Raw genomic sequence first — 22,148 nt, 5'->3', positions numbered from 1 at the left:
GATCTTGAGCAAACAGAATTGTTATATGGCCTGTACACAAGACCAAGGGTAAAATTCACAGAAACTAATAGTAGATTTAGAAGATTATTCCTGAAATTTATAGAGAAATAGGCATAGCCACTTAATGCATTCGAAATATAATTTCCTAAGTGGCTTTTATTTTTTGAAAATGCAATTTCTGAAAAAAAAAAAAGTTTTAAAAATAAGCACTCTCAGCCACAATATAGATTTCTGATTTGGGCTCCAAGCCTAAATTGTTATTGTTGCCTTGGCAAACTCCCAAAGCCATCCTCAGTTTCTATTTCTGAAAAATAGTTACACTTTATAACTACATGGAGATGTTGTAAAAATGAAATAATCAGTCAAATCTTGGTCACCTGACTCTCCCATGTGCTTCTATTAAAGAGAGGATGATATTTGACTTGTGAGTCTTAACCTAAAAGATTCTGAGCATTTTGATACTGATTCAAGGAAACACATAAGCATGGCCTTCCTGGATCCGGACTAGAGCATTCAACATCTTTCAGGATCAAGTCAAGTGTCAATAAGATGAAAAGCAATATAGACAGTCCATGATTATTACTTATTCCCTGCCTGATCCTGAGAGATGGTGAATCTCACCCTCACCAAGTGATGAGCGCCATCGAGTAGCTTCTTTGTTGAGTCATTTCAGAATCCAAAAAACTCCACCACCTCATATCTCCAGGAAATTTACTGTCAAGAATAAAGATGGGAAGAGAAGTGAAAGAAAACAAAAGCCACAGCAAGGGATATTTTGGATTAGGATCTGATGTCCAACCTTAAGAATCTTTCTTTTGTGTTATTATTACGATCATGAGGGCTCTTGAATTTAGAGAGCTTTCATCACAACATATTGTATGCCTTTAAATGGAATTCCCAGAAAAGAAACAATTTTCCCCTTATTTTGTATCAAAATAATTAAATGCATCACTGGTGATCTCAAACACGTCTACCCATAGCATCCCAGCCTGTTTCATAATGAATCACATCTGATCCCAAAGTGACCATACTGCAAAACCCTGTTAGGAAATTAACTGCAGGCCAGGGAGTGGTACTAATCACACAACCAGACAAGACCACAGCTGCCCAGCTTAGCTCTATAACCCCTTTTTTTCTGAACAAACCAGTAAGTTCTTCCTACCGAGTGAAGCTTCTGGTAGAGGCCACACGCGTTGCATACATATCCACCATTTGCATTCTTTCTCCAGAGAGAGGTCTTTGTGGTCAGGCAATTGGCACAAAAAACACCCGAGCCTCTACGTCTCTGAAATAGGGAAGAAAAAAAAACACCACACATTAAAAAAAACAGGTCAGAGGTGAGTCACATGAGCTGCGGAGTTAGGACAAATCAACACAGGAGTTTTGTCTCTACACTGGCAACAATGACAGTATAAAACCACACTGCCCATAATGAGGTCAGGTTCAATTGTGCTTAATAGGCACCACTGATTTTCATTATAATTAACCCTAGAGTGATGGATGAGGTGTGTGAAACACCAAAGCCTTTTCAGAATAACAGCTTTAACTTTTTGAACTTCAGGTTTTGTGCATTTAATGATGGTTTCTAAACAGCAAATTCTGAAAAACTCCTCTGGAAACTGATAGACAACATTCTGTAAACTTCTCTTGGTTTCTTCACCACATTTCACAACACATTATTTCCTTTTAGCTTGATCGATTTTAAAGTATGATCAGTAACGAGAATTCTGAAACATCACCACTTTGATTAATTACAGTTTGTATTTGCGTCATACTAACTCCTTTAACAGAGCTTATACTTCATTAATTGAATACATGATATTCAGTTCCAGTCTTTCCCATTTCTGAAATCAATATAAGTTACCATATATTTCCCACAGAAAAGAATGAGGAGTAATGAGGAATAAACTCTGCCAAACAAATAAAAGTACAGTATTCTCAATGAGACCTTTTGAACCTCACCCCGAACTCCAGAACACACTGCCTCATCGATGGATAGATTTATTTATTTTATTTTAGTCAGGCAAAGAAAGGCACAGTACAACTTTCCCAAATAGAATGTGATGTTTAACCAGACTGAGCTATGCATTCATCAGCTTTCATAATGCTCCAGGAATATTTAAAAGTAGACACATTTATGAGTATTGCTTGTTAAATTCTTTCTACAGAGTAATGATTTCATTAAACTTTTCATTTAAACAAAAGTCAGGCTGTGTTTGTGGGCACAAATACTAACAAGCAGGAAATGGAATTCTTTTCCTGAAAAGAAAATCTGAATTTCAACTCGGTCCCCTTTCTGCAAAGGAAAAAAAATCAGTAAGAAACCTTCAGCATCTAAGATAAGAAGGGGTGAGTACAGGGAAAAACAGCCTGGGTGAAAACTAATTTTATTCTAAATTAAAAATTACTAACACCATAAGTTAAAATTTCAGGGTTTCATAAAATTTAAGTAATTTGTTTAACTTTAGTCCATACTGTAGAAGACTGTTGTTCATGCCAAAAAAATACAATGGTTATAATTGTACTCTGATACATTTCAAATGGAAAGCTTTCTGCAGACATAATTTTGGCTTCAAGACTGGAACACTTTCTTGGCATTGAAAGGGCATTTGATTCATCGGGTGTTTCACAATGTATCACTAAAAAGACCTGGTGAGCAGCCAGTTCCCTATAGGGTAATTTTTCCACCCAGATGCAAGTGCTATCAGAGGCCCTCGTCAGCTAAACTAATTATGATCTTGCATTTGCTGATGCCTGCTCACTCTAACGTTCGACATCCTCCATTAATCATCAATACAAGGAAAATGAATGAAACGTAAAGAAACGAGAGCTGGTAAGCTGCACAGCCATAAAAATCTGAAATGAGTGCAATAATTTAACAAGATTGGGGAAATGTTTTTAGTGAGCACAAAGTCAAGCTAACAATTGCCCTTTTAAACCAAGAACACAATTTCATTAGTACAGCAGGTTGTGCTACCTTAAGGTGATACAATAAAATTGAGATTGTCATCAAGATAATCTCTATCTCACCCCCTTGCATCATTCCCTAGTTTGTCTCTTAAATCAGAAGCAAAAATGTACTATGGTTTTGTCAATTTGGATAAGAGGAGAACTAAATGGTAGTGGATGTCCTTCAGCAAACATGTAACTAGTTGTGTATCTGAGACACAGCTCACTCTGGGAGGGCGCACTCATCTACAAGAAAATTGAAGCTCCCAGTTCTTTTTGTAGTTGCATATCCTTGCACAACTTCACCTGGCTGCTGAAATATTTTCCTCAAGGGTACAATAAAAGCTTCACTAAAGTAACCCCAATTTGGCCCACTTGAAGGGTGAGAAGTTTCCAAGTGGAAATGACTGTATATGGCCAGGATTCAGATACAACTGCAAAACTGTTCCTTTCCATTCCTACTTTTTGTCTGTTGGCCTATGGCTTCTTGCTGTGGTGTATTAACCAAGTGGAGTCTTAATCTGAGTCAGTCTTTCCACCCTTTCATTTCTGTTTGTGTTCCTTGAGCTTGGGAAATACCCTCTACAAAGTCATGGAAGTCTTTTAAAATATTCGGAAGAGTGGTCTAGTTTACTTGCTGCATTTGAACACAGCTGAATGGCAACAGAATGTGTAGCAACACTGAAATCTTAATTGAATGCTATGAAACTAGTATATCTTCAAAGAACTGACAAAAATAACTCATTGTTTCTCTCTTAAAGAAAGATCTGATCCAAACTGGGTGTTAGTTGCAAAGAAATAATACAATGACTATATAGCTGTCAAAAATCTATGAAATACCTAGTAGTACATAGTATACCAGTATACCAGTAGTACCATATACCTAGTATATGTATTAAAAACATTTACCTGTGCTTATTTAGTACTTACAAACTACTCATCTATTTAAAATTTCAAAGTAGCCCAGCTAAACATCATTCCCTAAATTTAACACTAAGTGTGTAAATTCGTCCTACACGCAACTTGAAGAGTTATATCTTGCCTTTCTTTACCTTCCTGATCTGTTATTTCTGTTGTATTTAAGGACCTTATGGGATAATCAACAATGATTGTTCCAATACCTAAGTGTTCCAACATAGATTACGTATACTAATGAATTAAAAAATAATCCATCTCTGAAAAAACTCAAATGCTGTTACTCTCTTGGGCTTCTTCGTTATGAAACAGCTTTAGAACAGATATCCTGGGGTGAAACTCGACTGTGGTAGAATTAGACTACATATCCTTGACTCCCAGATCCCACTAACCACAGAACTGACCTGCTTGTCGAAGTATGCCTGAGAAATTTTAAAGATGTCTGGAAGAAAAACTGGAAGCTGTTTTTAAAAGCCCACAATGCCTGTACTCCTCTAAAACCAATACAGTTTTAAAAAAATAAAAATAGAAAAGGGCATTTACTTGCCATTTACCAAGTTTTATAAAGATTATGGGCCAACATAAATTTTCTAATTGTTTTTGCTAAATATGAATTAGTAAAGATGCTTCCTCTACATGAGTCTGTTTGGCTTTGCATACTCAGCATTTGTACTAGTCAATAGGAATGGCCAATATTTCTGGATTTCTGGGCAGCTTCACAATGGAACAGGCACTTGATCTCCAGCCCAGCAAAGTCTGCACAAGAGCCACGGCCCACAGTCCCCATAAACCCGGCCATGTGCTCAAGTGCTCTGCTCGATAACACGCTAGCCAGCATTTCCAATAAATATGCTATGGAACCTTTTGTCCTCTTTCAAATATGAATGCATACTTACCATAGTTACATAATCTGTTAAGATCAGCTCAGGAAAGGTGAATTGACATAACTAGTCATGAGAGGGTTTGAGCCACAGATAAAAAGGCTTCAGTCTGCGATCAATGCCACTAGCACTAACTGGAGTTATCCATGAAAATTTCCTGTACATCCTTAGAAGAATAAGCCAAAAGGGTCTAAATAACTAAAATATGTATCTATTAAGTCAAGCTTTAATCATCTGGAGCCTTATAACCACTACATTGCAATCCCAAATCCTGAAGGGGCCAGTGCCGCAAAGGCCTGTCTCTATTTCCATTCCAGCTCCTAGGTCTGGGCGTTTAATATCAATGTTGTCTCAAATCACATTGGGCTGGAACTTGGCACATTTTTTTGTCAGCCCAGATGTAACTTTTTTTTTTTATTTTATTTTTTGATACTGAAAAATTTATTTAAATCAGTTCAGCTGTTTATAATTTGGAGATTGACCAAAACCGGGGGATGTGGGGTGGAGGGGATTTCAAGTTTTTCAGATAACTTTCTAACAAATCTACACTCGTAGCAGATTTGCTCTGGGGAAAAAAACTATGCACAAATTTTAGTATTCTAGTAACAGCAAAGCAACAAGTGGATTATTAGTTTTATGTAGCTAAGCTATGAAAGTTTGCAATTATTCACTGAACATGTATTGCAGATCTCTTTACTAACTGTTTTCCTTCAGTAAGAACCATGCTGAAAGCATGTAATTGCATAACAACCCTTGATATGCAGAGTATTTACTCACATTTTTTATGGTTTCATATCTGGACCGTTTCAAATTGAACAAGTCTGAAACTTAGTATACATATCGTCAAGCTCGAATGTCTCATTTTTTTTTAACTCTTTAAACTATTTTCACTAGTTACCAATACTTTTCTGGAACAATGAAAATATTAGTAGTGCTTTCTGCTAAGCAATGGAAGAGCAGAGAATACCTTAACAAGTCATTCACTCAGCTATCTTGGCAGGATCAGTCCCTTGTTCTTCATAAAAACTGCTTTAGATTTTAAAAAGATGACTACAGTTTACACGATTTCAAACTTTTTAGCCATGTAGAAGCACCACACTCCACAGTTCTAAAAAAGAAATATTTAAAAATGTACTGAACCTTCAGTTATTATTTCAATGGAACTTCATGCAGTAAAATCTATTTTGTAAAAGCACAGCCAGAAACACTGCTGAGGAACTGCAGCATTTTAGCTAGCTAGACTAAGCAACGGTGCCTGACACTCTGCTAGTGCCAAATACATCCTGTTTTTAAAATTTCTGCCAGGAGATGCTTTTAGAAACTCAAATAGGCTCCACAAGCGTCAGCGAAGCATTTTTCTTACATCACCCTCTTGGTTTGGACACAACAAAACTTGTCTTTTTCTCATTACTTTCACTTCCCCATCACAAAAAGCCGATACAATGAAGCCTGAGTGGATTTTTTTACTGACTCTGGCTTTCCTACCATTCCAGAAACAGAGCACATTGTAATCATGGCTCCAGAATACAAGGTGCAGAGAAATCATCAGTGTTCCCCAAAAATAAGCATATATCTGACCTATCTCCAATGACAAAGTTGAGGACTACTACCATACACGCCTCACTGAAAAAAAGGCCAAACGCTGGCTCTGGATGCTCTCTGGCAACACGGGCAGTCTGGACGAGACCAGGAAACCTGCACGTGTTTGGTTCAGCACGAGCAAGGTGAGCTGCTGTGGAGAGGATCAGCTGTAACCGCTGTGACAGGATCAGCTGTAAGCAGTGGGTCTCACTCCTGTAATTGCCGGGCTGCTACCACACGGTTCAGAAAAATACTATAATGCACTCCTGGTCACAAGTGTGTATGTTGCATTTGCACTGCCCTGAGTACTTAGGAGTTTCTTGTTTCACACCTCCCAGGGCTTTCCAGCTATTGTCCTCCTTAGAAGAGGAGGGATTTAATTCTCTGAGTTTGAGTGAAGCTCAGATTAATCAAAGTTTAAACCCTGGACAGCATCTGGATATTGAAGTGCTACTTTCTGCTGTTTAGGATGGGAAAAGAAGCTTCCAGTGCTCATTTATTTTGGCTGCAGAGGCACTCAGACCTTTCTGAATGTGTTTAATCAAAACTGCTTTCTCTCTCAACTATGAAAACAGCCACAACTATGCCCCGTAAAGTTTTGCATTTTAAAATTTTAGTTGCTTTTGCTATAGCTATGTCTAAATTAAAAAGAAAGTCATTGGGTTTTATTCTGTTTATAACTTGGACAGCTTTCAGGAATAGACCAGGCACAGCAAATTTTCAGCCCCAAAGCATAAAAAAAACGAAACACATAAAGCAGAGTCCTAAAGTAGAAGTTGTTTTCAACCTTAACTATGAGTTAACAGATGCCTCTTGAAGTCAATTTAATGTGCCAAATCCGAACTCTTCATCTAAGACATTTTCAAGAGCAATTACATTAAAGAGCTGTATTTGAAAGACGCGTAAGAAAGAAGTTAGGAAAGGCAAGGTAGGAAGAAAGTAAAAACGCCAAGAGGAAAGTTAAAATTACACACCTAATTCATATAAAAAGTTTAGTGGAATTTTTAATGCTCTATTGTGACAGCATCTTTTTATGATATATGCTGTATTACAAACTTTTAATGAGAGGAATCCAAGGGGGTTTAGAGAGGGGAAAAAACCCCAGACAGTAAATTAAACATTACTGCTAGCATAGCCTTTCAGAATCCTACCCCTGATCCCTCAGGGAGAGTAAATATTTTAATGTGCATGTAAACTGCAAGTTTTTTTTATCAGCAGTAAAAATGCAGATTAGTAGATTTTGCCCCAGTATTTGAAGCATTTATCTCTATTTTGTAAAGCTACCTTAGAGACAATGGCATTCACTACATAAAAAACCCACCAAAAGACAGCCAAAATCCAGGTAGTGAACTACAACCTCTTTGTGTCTTACTCAGCAAGAAGAATTTAGCAAGATATTAGTTTACAATGCCACAATCACTACCAAAGTAAAGCAATGGCTGATCAAAATAAATGATTACATCAAGAAAAACATATCTATGCAAAGAAGCTACTAAATCACTTGCTATTGGAAATCTCCATCACCCTCACCTCAATCTCCTCCCCCAAGCTTCAGGTGACCCAACATTTGTCCCTGCACTGGCAGGGACCTGGCTCTCACCACCCACCTACAGCAGAGCCAGAGCTCCACAGGCTGGGATTTCCCATTGCTGTAATCAGCCATTAAGGGCCACATGCAACTATGGGATCACATAAACAATCACAATACACTTTACAGTGACTCATTAATTTCATTAATTTGAGCATTTAATGTTGAAAATTGTGTAGTTCACAGCGTATTACCTTGTTAATCCAAGCAGGGATGGAAGGTAATTTCACATTTTCCCCTTTAAGATCTGCAGTGGCATAATATGAAACAATAAAAACTTTTTCTGCAGGTCAGACTTCCTTGCCACAGTTAGCGGTGGTTGATTTTTAAACACTGTGTGTTAAAAATATACGTGATCTTCTGTTGCGCCAAATACATATACACGGACTAAGTAAATGCACATATACCTATTTAGGGTATAAGGCATTTGTAATGAAGACTGAGCAATATTTTCTGGTGGAACTATATGTCAGTCTGGTTTGCAAGGAGTTAAATATCTACTTAATCACTCTACGCAAAATATAATTTTTGAAAGCAGTTTCCTTGAACCTTCTTTTACTAGATAGAACGTATTTTTGAGGTTTTATCCTTCAACTCACACAAGCTGATCATCCTTAAATCTCTGCCAGTGCCTTAAACAGCAGCTACTACACAATGATACGATCTCGTTTGTGCTGCATTTTGCCACTGACTACCCGCAGAACAACAGAGACCTCCACGGAGGCAACTTGAAAATTAATTTTAAAAGTTTTATTAACACTAATAGCAAAAAAAAAAAAAAAAAGAAAGAAGCAACCTGCATTTCCCACACAATAATGATGTAATTTTTCAGCAACTGAAAACTATTCAAGAGGACTAGAAATTCTGTCTCCAATAACTCACCGAGTCAATTACACAGGAAAGTACTGTAATGGGCTGTCCCCTGTCACACAGCTCACGTACACGACTTCCTTCTCAATTACCAACTTGTCTGCATTGCCATCTGTAAAAACGAACGTGTACCTTGTGCTGCCAGTTTCTGCTCTTGCACTTCCATTAGTGGAACTGGCTGCAGCTGCTCCAGAAGAAAGCCCTGATTGTCTTTGTTTCCCCCTGTGTAGCACCATTTTGCTCCCTCCCTCCTGTACACTGACTCAAGGTAACGCGTTATCTCTGCTGAGGTGTGCTCGTGAGTATGTAAACTACAGTCTGCTTAAATTTATGTCCTGTTTTCTTTTCACAGTTTATCACATAACACAGTAAAAAGCTGCCAGCAGTATCTCTCAGATTCTTCACCAGAATTATATTAGTACTGCAACAGGTTTTATCAGGCCTTTTTAGAAACTGCTATAAAAATTGCTATGTTTCTAGCGGAACTTCTTCCCACTTTTCTAAATCACTTGGCCACTTGGGCAATTTTAACAGAGTATTTACGTGAAGCAATCAAATATATTAGCGTGGACAAGCAGGATAGAGGGAGCCTGGTTTGGTAGCTGCAATCCTTGCTCCTAAATAATATAAACCTTTCTTCGCTAGCGCTTCGCTGAAGCAGATTCACGCAGCAGCTCCGACGCTGAACGGCTGCCTGAGAACTCGGCACTCGCACACACAGGCTGCTGCTCCTTCCCAAATGCCGTGTGCTTCCAAACGAGCTCAATTGTTGTTAGAGAACAAATCTAGAAAAACCTCGAGCCTCTTGCACTTTTTCAAATTAGAAACACCATGTAAACAGTATAAAATGCACAAATTTAGATTATTCTTATTCTCATCAGTAAGTGGATAAAAGTAGTACCCTCAGAACGAAGCACACAAAAAGAGACATCGAGAAAACTGGAAATACTTCTGACTCTTTCATTTCTTGGCAAAAGGCAAAAATATCCAAGCCCTGCTGTCTCAAACGGGGAACGTAAATCAATAGTTAGACTTTGCTGTAAACCGACACACTTTCTGAGATAAAGAGCCAGTTATGAAGGTGCCTAAACATGGAATTAGGTGCTTAAGTTTAGGCATCAATACTTGAGGATTTATGCTCAAGAACGCACCCCACGTATCCCTTCTTTCATGAAGTAAATCTCACCCATCAAATGAACAGATAAAAATGGAGCAGATACATCCGTATTTCCTAAAACACCCTTAACTTTGACGTGGTAGAAGAACCAGAGTGCATTTGCAGATCTCAGCTAAGAGCCAACGTGTAACTCTACATGTGATAGTAATTGAGGGTCCCAATCCTGCTCTGCTGTAAGCGTGAGCACAAAGCTGCTGGAGTTCTCAGCTTCTGGCATCTGTTCCCACTTCCACAGAAATCAGATGGGCAAAATTAAGTTTTGAGGAAAAAAAGAAAATCACAGACATTTAAAAAACATTCCCTGACCTTATTAAAGTCCACGTGATCTCTATTTATATAGAAAATGGCTCAGAAAGCCAGCAGCTGAGAGGAGGAACTCTCATTTGTAGATTTTGGCTGAGGGCTGCCAAAATCAGCAGGGGAAAGGCTCCTCGGGGGTAAAAATTTCAAAAGCCATTAAGTGTCTTAGAATCCTCAGTCCCACTGCCTTTTGATTACCTACATCCTCCCCAATTTGCACCCCAAATCTGGAAACTACACTGGAAGACTAATTTCTAATACAAAGTTACAAAATGAGGATCTAAAGTTTTCAGAGAAGTCTTCAAGACTCAGAGACGAAATGTCAATTAGGTGTCTACCTCTTGGTGAAAAGCAGTGAGGTAACCTTTACCTGTTACTTGTACTTCAAAAAATTCCCCTTAGGACCATTAATTTTAATTAAAGAAAAAAACAGAACAAGAGAAAGTTTCATATGAGCAGCTATAGCTTATATACTTATTCAGGAACTGAAGTAACTATAATTTGAGTCTCACGCAGTTCCCTTGAGAAAGTTTTTCCTAGGATGGGATCCAAAGCGGACGATGTCCACCTATTATTTTTAATACGCTTAGGACTGCACTCTCAGTGCTGATCTTGTTACGTGCTGTTGCTAGAATGGCTTCCATTCAGAAAAATCAACATTTGCCAACCCATACCACACAATTACCATAGTTATTTCCTATTGTGAGCTTAGGGAGAAACTGTGGTATCCCAGATACCACGGAGTGGTAAATATTGAAAAGTAGCGGCCTTTTTATAATGGACATTTTCATCTAATCCAATCCATTTCAAATATTTTCAGATAACAAGACAATAAGGCAGAGGCTGTGTCTAAATGGTTGGCTCTAACATAAACATCTTATTCTGTCCTGTGATCCCACTTTTGGCAAAAATACTTGATGGCTTCTTACAGATAGCTTTAAGAAGCAGGAATGGACTAGAGCTGTGATCAAGTCAACAACCATCTAGGAAGGTATCTTCTAAAAAAGAAAAGAGGAAGAACATTTTTAAAAAAAAGACACCCCCCCTCAGTTTGTATTTTTTTAAAGCTAGCCCATCTAAAAGTGCCATCAGCCTCCTGGGCTGCATTAGGCAGAGCATTGCCAGTGGGTTGAGGGAGATGATCCTTCCCTCTGATCTCTCCTGCTCAGGCCACATCTGCAGTGCTGTGTCCAGTGCTGGGCTCCCCAGTACAAGAAAAACCTGAAAGTACTGGAAACAGTCCAGCAAAGGGCCACAAAGATCATTAAGGGACTCAGGCATCTGTCACACAAGGAGAGGCTGAGATGGGACTGTCTCATATAAAGAAAGGAAGGTTCAGGGGGAGCTCATCAATATGTACCTGATGGGGATGTAAAGAAGATAGAGCCAGGTTCTTCTCAGTGCTGCCCAGTGAGATGACAGGAAACAAAGACACGAAATACAGGAGAGTCCACATGAACAGAAAGGAAAAGTTTTTTTACTGTGAGGGTGGTTGATCACAGGAACAAGGTGCCCTGAAAGGCTGTGGCCTGTCTGTCCTTGGAGACATTCAAAACCTGACGGCCCTGAGCACCCTCCTCTGGTTGACCTTGCTCTGAGCAGTGGGGTTGGACTAGATGATCTCCTGAGCTGCCTTCCAACCCTAAGTATGCTGTGAATCTTTCTTCAGCAAGAAGCTGTACAATGCTTGTTACTTTTTTTTGTTCTATTAATTTCTATCCAATTTAGCCTTAATTCCTATTCATCTGCCTTGAAAAATAAAACACTTTAAATTTCATGGCTCTAAAAGTTTTAATTAAAATACATCCAGACTGAATGTTACAGATCGCAGTCTGTAAAACCGTACAGCTACTAAAAGTGAAGAAACCTACTTTTAAATTCCATCATAAATAATTTCAGAATGTTTATGAGAAACTGAGTGAAGTATCTAGTGTAGGTTTTACAAAAATTATCCTCTGCTTGCTCTTTCCTATCAAGATCCTAATGCCTACTTGTAAATGAGACTCAGTATAGGGTGTTGTATAGCTTTCCTCAAAAATACCATTAAGATGAGAGGGAGAAGAGAACAACTGTTCTATATTTTGGAGACATTTCTCCTTAAATAGTGTTTATGTACTGCAAGCATCCCTTCCATAAACAAACCAGGTCTTTGGAACAAGTGAACACAATCTCTGAAGAATCTTTACCAGCTTCTATTTCTGGTACATGATGCACTGAGAATTTTAGGCCAACATGGGCATATGGTCTCCTGGTTTGATAGGAAACATTTCATGGAATTCAAGACAGAGCCACAGCATAATGACTGAAGACCTTAAAATCTGTGATATAACACAAGGTTGGAAAAAACAAAAAACAACAACCAAAAACACCCACAAACACAACACACACCACCACCACACACACACAAAAAAAAACAAAATCAAAAAAACAAACCAATCAAAAAAACCCACACACATGAAAAAAACAAACAACAATAAAAAAACCCCCAACCAAACAAAAAAACACAAAACAAGAAGTGTTTCCTGATAAAATACTAGAGGCAGTTGGAGCATGTAAAAGCATAGCAAAAAGGAAAGTCATGGTAACTGGTGCGCACAAAGGAATACTCTGAATCCCTTATTAATCAAGCTTAGCCTCATTAACTAAACTGCCTTAACCTTTTCTTTTCTTTTTAGGAGAGCCACTCAGTAGGTAAATCAATTAAAAAAATAATAAACAATATTTATCTTAATAACATTGATCCAGGATTTGCGGCTTTTCTGCCTTTGCAGCCCCATAAACTGGTATACCCTTTGTACTTTCTATACTTATTCTCATCTGCACAGAGAGAATACTGTAACTGCACAACAGTACTTCCAGCATCTAATTCTTCTCTTACTTTTAAGAAAGTAGTTCTTAAATTGCTTCGGACACCAGCCTCAAAATCTGCATTGTCAGAATCACTCCTACAGATCACGTTTCACCGAAGGAATTATTTCTAAAGCAAGTGGCAGGGTGAATTTACTGCTGGGGGCAGTCACATTCTCTTAAATGGCACAACCCTGACAAGGGCAGCACAAGAGAAACACAGAACTTAGTGGGGTTTTCCATCATGAGTTCCGGACGCCAAGGAAGAAATGTACCCACCCTGTCACATACTCAGGCTTTAGTGCAGAGTGCTGCGAAGGACTGGAAAACGGCAGTCAAGAAATCAAGCCCCAGGCTGGAAGGGGAGGCATGGTAAAATCCTCCTGCAAGCCCACAGTTAACTTATTTTTCACATCCTTTGGAGGCATCTTAAATGAAGCTGACTGCACAGGAATGCCTTGTAAAACAAGCCCTCCGCTTCCTTTCTAAAGCAGCGTCAGCGGCTCCACGGCCTCGCTCGCCGGCAGCTGCGGCTGCGGCTGTGTTGGAACTGGAGAGGCAAAGACCACTGGGTTGTCTGAATGTATTCCCGGGTTTGTGCAGAGCTGGGACACGGACTCGAGGAGGAACATTTTAGTCCTGTCCTACTGATCAATATATTAGACTTTGCTATTTAGGCAAAAAAAATGACAGTAAACAGTTTCCCTTTTACCTTCCATCTGCTAGTATCACAGTTAATCTGATTTTGAAACAAGCCTCCAGAAGACTCATATACACAACTTTGAAATAAAAAGAAACCTTTAAATTTAGACCTGCTGTACAACCTCATAGCTGCTACTTGCAAACAGGCTATATTCAAAACCGTTTATTTTTGTCTTCCTGATGGAACAAAAACTCTGACACTCTTCAGAATTCACTTTTCAATTTAATTCAGGCTTTCCCTAACAGTGGATGCCAAATTGTTTTCCCTCCCTTTCTTTATAATCTACTGGAATCTTTGGGAGTGAGAAGGAAAAAGATGTACACCAGAAAGGAGCACATTTATAATGACATGCCTTTCCTCTAAGAGAAATAAAAATAATCTTCCATTTCATCAGCATCTTTGCCAAAAGCCCTCTTTCAGGAACTGAAAAGAGAAGGGCTTTTATTTCCTACATATATTTTATAGGAAACATTTTTTCGTTCTGTGTCATGGACTAGGATTTCACACCTTAGTGGCTAGTCATATGGAAATGGACATGGCTGTGGAAACTTCATGGCTGTGAAAACCTGATAGTAAAATCAGCAGGAAGATGAGGAAGGTGTGGGGAACACTGAACGATTCATGCGGTAACAACCTCTGGACCCTTTAAGGAGATTTTGGGATGGCTGCCAATGCTACCTGTCTATGACCAGCATCCCGGACCCTCTAAAGCAGGCTTTGAATCTGGGCACAAGACAGAGGGAGTATTGCTCTTTTGAATAATGCCCACATATGTAAGTGGCTGTGACATGTATGGATTTTTATAAGGAAAGATCTTTCTGAAATCAGGTTGCAATTACTGATGAGTTATACATCTCAGAAATAATGCCTAAAATATGCATACTGGACTCTATTTCCTTTATTAATAGCAGTCTGAGTTAATGAGAGAACAACTTCCAGAAGTTACTGTAGAGCAGTGCAAAGCTAAGCATCTTAGCTACGACATTCAACAAATTGCTGGTTTGCAACTAACTCTTCCTCTGCTGAATCAAAGAACAAATTGTTTGCTATTTTATAACTGGACCTACTGCATAAAGCACAAAGAGATCAGAAGATGGCAGAAAACCTACAGAGTTAGCGCTGATTGTATGTCCATCTGTTTTAGACATAGAAGAAGAAGGAAAAAAAGAGGAAAATAAATCTGACTTCATTGAGCTTGGCTTTCACTGTTGCAAGGATAATTCTTGCCTGATTTTACTCTGGCCTTGCCATCTACCTTTGGAACCCTGGCATACACATGGCACAACCAGGGCAGATACGATAGACATATCTTAAACACAGCCTACATAATTTTGTGTTTCAGGAATGACAGCCCCAGCACTATAGCACTTATCGCATGCACAGCCGGGGCTGTGATTTCTACAACATTTCAGTGATTAATGGCCTTGTAATGGAATACAAGTTTCCTACAGACTGTTGCAATCTCCCTACAAATTTGGCCTTGTCTGCTATTTACTGGCAGGTTGCAGGAGCAGTGAAAGACCAGTGTTGCTGGAAGCACTGGGTGCAGTCCCGGGTAGGGAGGTGAAGGCACAATGAAACGGCCGGGCAGCCAGACTGGGCTGTGCTAGGCAGCTGCAGTCACCAGAGGGTCCTGCCAGGGCACCCGAAAGGTGCTACTCCCATGGCAGGGGGCAAAGGAAAAACACTGCGAAACAACATTGCTCGGTGATTGAAATGAGCTACTTTAAAGATAGATCTGCCTTAAAAATGCCTAATTGCAGTCCTGATTTTAAGCATTCCTATGGGAAGTATTCGCACACACACATGCCATCAATAAACCAAGCAACTCACGCCTTTATGGTTCATTTTTAAATGCGGTGCAGCCTGCAGATCGTGAGTCACGCAGTCCCTTCTTACGCAAAAGGCCAAACAGCTACAGAGGGAAAAGCAAGAATGAAATTCCTATGGTTTTAACTATGGTTAGTCATAGAAGGCAAGATGGGGATCCCCTTGTTTATGCACAGCACCACGTAAGATTACAGGGCTATGTAAGCAGCAAGGTAGTACCAAAAAAACCACCACCACCACCACAATGAAAAAAACAATAGAGAAAGAATCTCAGCATCTGACTATAGGAGACATCACTATGTCAATTAGTGAAGCAATAGAAAAAATCAGCAATCATCTAGGGAAAGAATCTTAGCCACTACTTTTTCTGAGTGTATCCACTAAACACTGCTACCCTGTATAGAGGAGATAACTGCCAGGAAATCTACTGCACATACTTCAATACTCTGGTATTTTTAAAACACACTAGTCTTTTCATGCATGAATATCCCTTAACGTGTCTGTCGAGTTTCCGTGCTTTGCACAGCCTAGCAAGAAGGGATGTTGGATGATGCTTGCATTATGCTCTTAAATTCTACCAGATTTCAGTAATAATTCTGATCAACTAGTGCATTCCAGGCTTTATTGCCCGTCTTTCTTTTTCCATTTGTTCCATCAACCAAGCAGTTAATAAGAGAACAGGAAGAGAATGTGTCATAGCACAGCATTCCATTGAGACATAAAGTGGACAAATAATATAATAGTTAGGAATATCAAGCAAAAATGTTAACATTAACTAGGTTTACTTTTCACTCTATTTAAATGCAAAAAATTTAAAGTAAGAAGTTTCTGTATATCAGTATCAGCCAATTTTGGGCCACACTGAATGTTAAATAAACTATTATTTAATCAAATACAGGCATATTAGTCTCACTCCTGCTGACAACTTCAATTAGAATATTTTTGCTTAATACAAAAAAAAAAAAAAAGAAAAAAGAAAAAGCTCATGATCTTTAAACTACTATGGCTTCTGAACAACATCTGGTTACAATTTTTTATATATTCAACCATCAAACTTCTATCTCCACCAAACAGTTTACTCAAGATTTGTTTTAATTATCCTGCATTGCAAGCTTCATATGGCTTTGAAAAGGGGGTGAAAGGATCGTTCATGATGGAGACAGATGCAAACTGCAAAGGACTGCACATTGAAAGATGTTTTTAAAAATCAAAAATATCCTTTCTATCATTGCCAGGAAACAAGTGCTACTTTAACTGTTTCATTACACAGTACCTCTTGGCTTGTTCATTAGCAATTTTAATGGTTTTCTTTGGTTAGATTTTAGGGCTAAGGCAATCTTTATTAGCACTTTCATGGAAGCCATACAAGTTTCAAATCCATCTTTTTTTCTCGCCAGTGCCACAGTGGGAACAATGTATTTCTAAAAGTGCTGGTTTAAAACAGAAAACATAGAAGAATAGCAGAGAAAGCATCTGAATGTGATAAAGCAGAAATAAAAATGAATTTTATAGCAGCACAGAAAGACCTTGCTCCTAAAAAAAAAAAAAAGAAAAAAGTTGCCTTGAATTTTAAGCATGGGAAAGATATAATTTATTTTCATAAGCCTATTCACCTGTGTAAAGTTAAGCACATCCATAAGCTGTTTCAAGATTGGACCAAATACAAAAATTAAGAAAATGCCTGGGGTTCAGGTTTTATTAAATGTTGGAGCCTCAGTCAGCCAAAGGGACGTAACTGTGTTTTTCTTAAATGGGTCTTGGGGTGCTACACCAAATCAATGAGTCATCACTACAGAGAGAAACTGCTTGTCTTGACGTGGTGGAATTATTGTAAATTCTGGAGTATATGAAACTTCTTATTCATTTATTTGCATTACATATATGGATTAATGGCAAAGCAACATAGAAAGTTATTATTTATTTTATGAGGTAACTGCTTTGAAATCCAGCAAATGAAACTCCTTTTTCCTGTTTTTCAGTCAGTCAGCACTCATAATTCCAATATAGAATATTCAAGGAAATTTCAGGGTTTTTTTCTGGAGGTTTATTCTGATGCAAAGTGTGGATTAGCTTAGAAATGGAATATCATCTTTAAGACTTTTTAATTTTTTTTTTAAGTGTGCTCCAAAGGAGCCAGCAGAAGATAAAGCTGCAAATATACAACTTATAACCATGGCTGACTTATAAACTGTTGAGCTTCGCTGGCTCCAATTCCCAGACAGAAACTCTCTTGAGTTCGGTACTGAAGCAATATATGCAGCTTTTTAAAAAAAATATTTTTAAAGAAGGAACTTCATTTGTGTATTAAAGAGGGCCTGATGAGATTAAGATACGACTTCATTTTGGTTCTGTGAGATATTCTGGTATTAAACCCATGATGCAGTTGTCTCCAAATCAGTGGCCACCAGCCACCAGTGGGTCAAAACACGCATGAAAAAAAAAACCAAACACAGACACTTTTCAATCTATGGCAAATTGTACCAAAATGCATCTAACCCCTGGAGCCTATTTAATGAGTCGTGAGGGTCTGGGCACGGCCCCACCGGGACTCGAGAACTGCTGCAACAGTTTCCCTCCGCTGCAGTAATGTTTGACACTTCGCTTGCAACCAGAAACAGGAAAATTGGGAAGAATGCAAAACTCTAACAACATGCAAATCAGATTTTCACAAAGCCTTGGTTGGTGCTGAGGATGACGACAGAGATGAAGCTTTATTTTCCCAGCGTTTCATCCTCGGGCTCAAAATCTCACTGTTACACCAAACACATGACTGTTCCCCCGGGGTTATGGTTACCACCTCAGCAAAAAGGACTTGCTGGGTTCATGTTGACTAAAGTGAGGAAACATGAATTGTCACTGTCCTTACTGACACGGCCTCCGAACAAAGGCCTCCAGTATTCGCTGCCATCCTTTACTTCAGGTACGAAAAGCACAACCGAGACTCAGAACAAAAGCAAGCTGCCGGTGAAGCCTTCTTTTGCATGTGCACCCCCCGCACACAATCCCCATCAACAGTCAAAAGGTACTTTTTTAGTGTGGTGGGAATTCAGACACGCGATTTTGATTAATGTTAATGCGAGTCGTGTGGCCAAATCCCTGTACGCTACTTTGAGAGTTTATTCTAAAATTGAAATATAATTAAGGTTGCAACACAAACCAAATAAGGCAAGGAAATGACACTTCATTAGTAACCTATTTGTTACGAGTACCTGTTGCAACAGTGCGGTACTATAATAAAATGTTTTAAGTGTTTACATACCACCACTGTCAAATGGTTAGGAAAATATGGTAAAGACATCCAGACACACTAAAAAAATGGTTAGCTTCTGTAACTAGATAAATTACTTCTTTAGGTTATTTAGTTGTAGCATTGGATCGGAAGATTTTGAGTCTTCTTCCCAGTGACATTTGGAGACCAGCATATTTGTTCTCTTTGTAAATTTATACTAACGAGTCATGCATAATGCAGCAGACTGTAAACAGGAGAAGAGGAGCTGAAGGGAGTAGGAATGCATATGAGGAGTTTCTGTTTAGTCAAGCTGAGAGATAACAGCTAAATTACCTAAAGATTGTTTTCAGTTTTCCCTGTTGCACAAAGCTGTATTCCAGAACTTTATAGTTGTGAACGCCAATCGTGAAGTATATAATGAGAAAGGGTATCACACATGTGAAGAGGTCCTGTGTTCCTGGCACTACTTCTCCTCATGGCTGAAAGTGGCATTTCTGTGATCATTCCCGTAATCTCTTTATTTTTTAAGTTTAACTTATTTTTTTAATTTTTGATTTATTATTATTATTCCTGTGGATTGTGGGGTAAAGTTTTTCATCTTCTCCATCATGCAAAAGCCTGTGGAAAGAGGAGGTCTCTCAACTCTCGCATGGAGGCAACAGTAGCCTTTTTTTACTGAAGATCAGTAGAACTTATTATATCTAAGAAGCTAATGGCTATGGACTATAATCTGCAATAAACCACTTTTCCCACCTTTGTAGCGTAGAAAGAAGAGGTTGTTTTTCTGCATGCACATGTGTGTGTGAAGGACGGAGGGGAACAAGGAATTGGGCACTGATGGCAGTGAGTCAAGTCAGCTGCGCCTTAGAAAGCAAGGAGACTGACAGAAGCAAGTGGGCAATAGGGTCTACCTGAGATCAAGTAACCCCATATCATCACCAAAAGCAAATGAAGACACAAAATATAATTCAGTCCTTCATGTAAGGTTTAGGATTATTATTGTAGACCTTAAGTGTTTTGTGCTGGCATTCTGGACATGTGTAATATTGTTGCTAGCACAAAATTCAAAACTCAGAACATGCATACTGCAAAACCAAATCTGAGAAAAAGAACTGGTATTTAGCAGAAAAATACCTGGGCAATAAGCATTGATCATTATTGTGCATCCATTCACTATACTCTTTGCCATATTTCTAGGAAGTTCAGAAGAGAGGATTGCGTGCTACCAAGATAAATTCAACTTGTAGTATGTAATCTGACTTCATAAGCACATTTGGTAGACTAATATGCAATGTCCAAGTTCACTAAAACTACGTAAATTATGAAGTAGATTTTTTCTTTGAAAAAGGCATTGAGCATGTCTTCTATAGATAGGTTTTTCTTTAATATTATATTCTCTTTAAAAGTGGATTAGAGGTATACTGTCTTTTGAATTAGTGCAAGAAGCAGGAGTGTGCAAAGAGCTCAGAGGATGTCTTTCTCCCTCTAACACAAAAAGATGTGTGAAGTTACTATGGCTCTTCAAAACGGCCCAGTAATTGAGCCTGGTTATAGTCTCATTAATGTGCAAGTTTCATTTGTCACCTTCTTTCTTTGTGGATTATGTGCATTGATTCATCAAGACTTGTGACACCTGGTTTTCATTTGCTCTGTTCAGTGCTTCTTTTCTAATCAGTTTGTACTGGATTGGTGTAAGAAACAGTCTGAAAGTAAACCAAACTAGCCTCCTGAAAATATAAATGCAAAAATTTCAGCTTTTTTGTTAATTTACAATTAAATGCCTTTTCAATCTCTTTTCAAGCTCTTTGCATGCTTTTCTTTCAAGTGCGTTTAATAACATACTTGCTGCAGCTACTCATAACACAAAAGGAGCAAACAAAACAATGTACACTTAACAGGGGAGATGTAGGTGTCTAGTAAATTCATTATCACAAAAAGTAATTTATTTTAATTCATGTAAATGTAAGTGACAAGAATAACACAGGCAAGGTTTTTGCTTGCTGAACTACAATATCCTTGTTAAGTTGTACAGTTAAATAACGAGATGTTCTCATAGAAATTTCCCTCTGCCTTCCTTCTTTACTTCATTTCTCTAAAATATGTATCACTTCAAATATTTTCATTCTGTGTGTCACTGGCAAATGCCAAAAATAGAGAAAGAGAGATCTGATAAAGATAAAGCATGACAAAAGTTTCACGGATAATTGCCTTCACATATCCAGTTCAGCTCTCATCTCTCCTAATTAGCCTCATTACCATACCTTAAGACAGACCAGCAGTCACTCAAACTCCCTGTTTTCTCTGTCAAAACTATTGCTGACAGGCAAATGGACAACACATGCACTGAGTGAGTCTATTCTAGACTATTCTTCTACAAGCCTAGCCTCCAGCAGAAAACAGAAAACAACAGGTCTTCTGTAAATGTATAATGAAAGTATACATACAGCGTGTGAATACTTAATAAATTATTGTTCTATTCATTGCTCTGCCATCACTTAAATGAGGATGATAAAAGAAGAAAAATCATTCTCATACACTATCATTCTCCAGAATATCAAAGTGATCAAAAGCAATGCAGTTTTTCACTATGGCTGATACAGACTTCTAGAACAACCTCGCCACAGTTGCTGAAAAAAAATATCAAATAAAAATCACTTGAGTACTGTAAAGTTTGAATATGTCGGTGCAGCACAGCTTTCAGCATACCCACGCTATCTCAGGAAGCTTTTTGTTTTTATAAACCATGTTCAAATGAAAAAGCTTCATCTCATTGCTCATATTCATTTAAAATTAGCTCATAAAAAATATCCGCAGAATAGTTCACAGGGGCACTAGAAATATTTTAATATTAAACTCCACTGACTATCAAAACATTAAACTGCAAAATGGGAAGCCATTGAAACCCCTCACAACGTCCATTTCTTTTTCATTGTTGTTTTAGTCACACATTACATTATGTATAGAGTTCAGATACATGGCACTTTGTTTTCATTTTCTCTGTTTCTCTATATATTTCCTTCTGTCTGACATCTAACAATTTGGATATGTTTTTCTACCATAACCTCCTGTTAAAAGGTACAGCTTTTCAGTGATTCGTCTTATTTTCATGTTCACAGTACTACTAATAAAATAAAAATACTGTTCCATAATTTTCATAACAGAAATTTAACACTCGCCCTTGTCACTTATTTCAGAAGTGGGCATTACACAGTTACTGGTTTCTTTCCTCCCCAGCTCCTTAGACACAATCTTTCTTGTGATTTTATTTTTCTTTTGTA

The 22,148-nt window shown here is 38.3% G+C and overlaps 1 protein-coding gene across 1 annotated transcript in view; it reads right to left on the bottom strand.

The window, feature by feature from the left end:
* The window catches only part of TRPS1 (transcriptional repressor GATA binding 1), a gene marked incomplete at its 5' end in the record, with an annotated part of 172,063 nt that overhangs the window by 5,800 nt on the left and 144,115 nt on the right, over positions 1-22,148 (bottom strand). The window contains one exon of the mRNA XM_080340081.1: positions 1,163-1,285. Coding sequence (XP_080196207.1) covers positions 1,163-1,285 — 123 coding nt within the window. The remainder of the gene's footprint in view (positions 1-1,162; positions 1,286-22,148) is intronic.

This window comes from Nesoenas mayeri (genome assembly GCF_963082525.1).
Source record: "Nesoenas mayeri genome assembly, chromosome: 2".
In the NCBI taxonomy this organism is placed as follows: domain Eukaryota; kingdom Metazoa; phylum Chordata; class Aves; order Columbiformes; family Columbidae; genus Nesoenas; species Nesoenas mayeri.
Note: the sequence above shows the minus strand (reverse complement) of the source record. Positions and strands in the feature narration are given on the sequence as shown.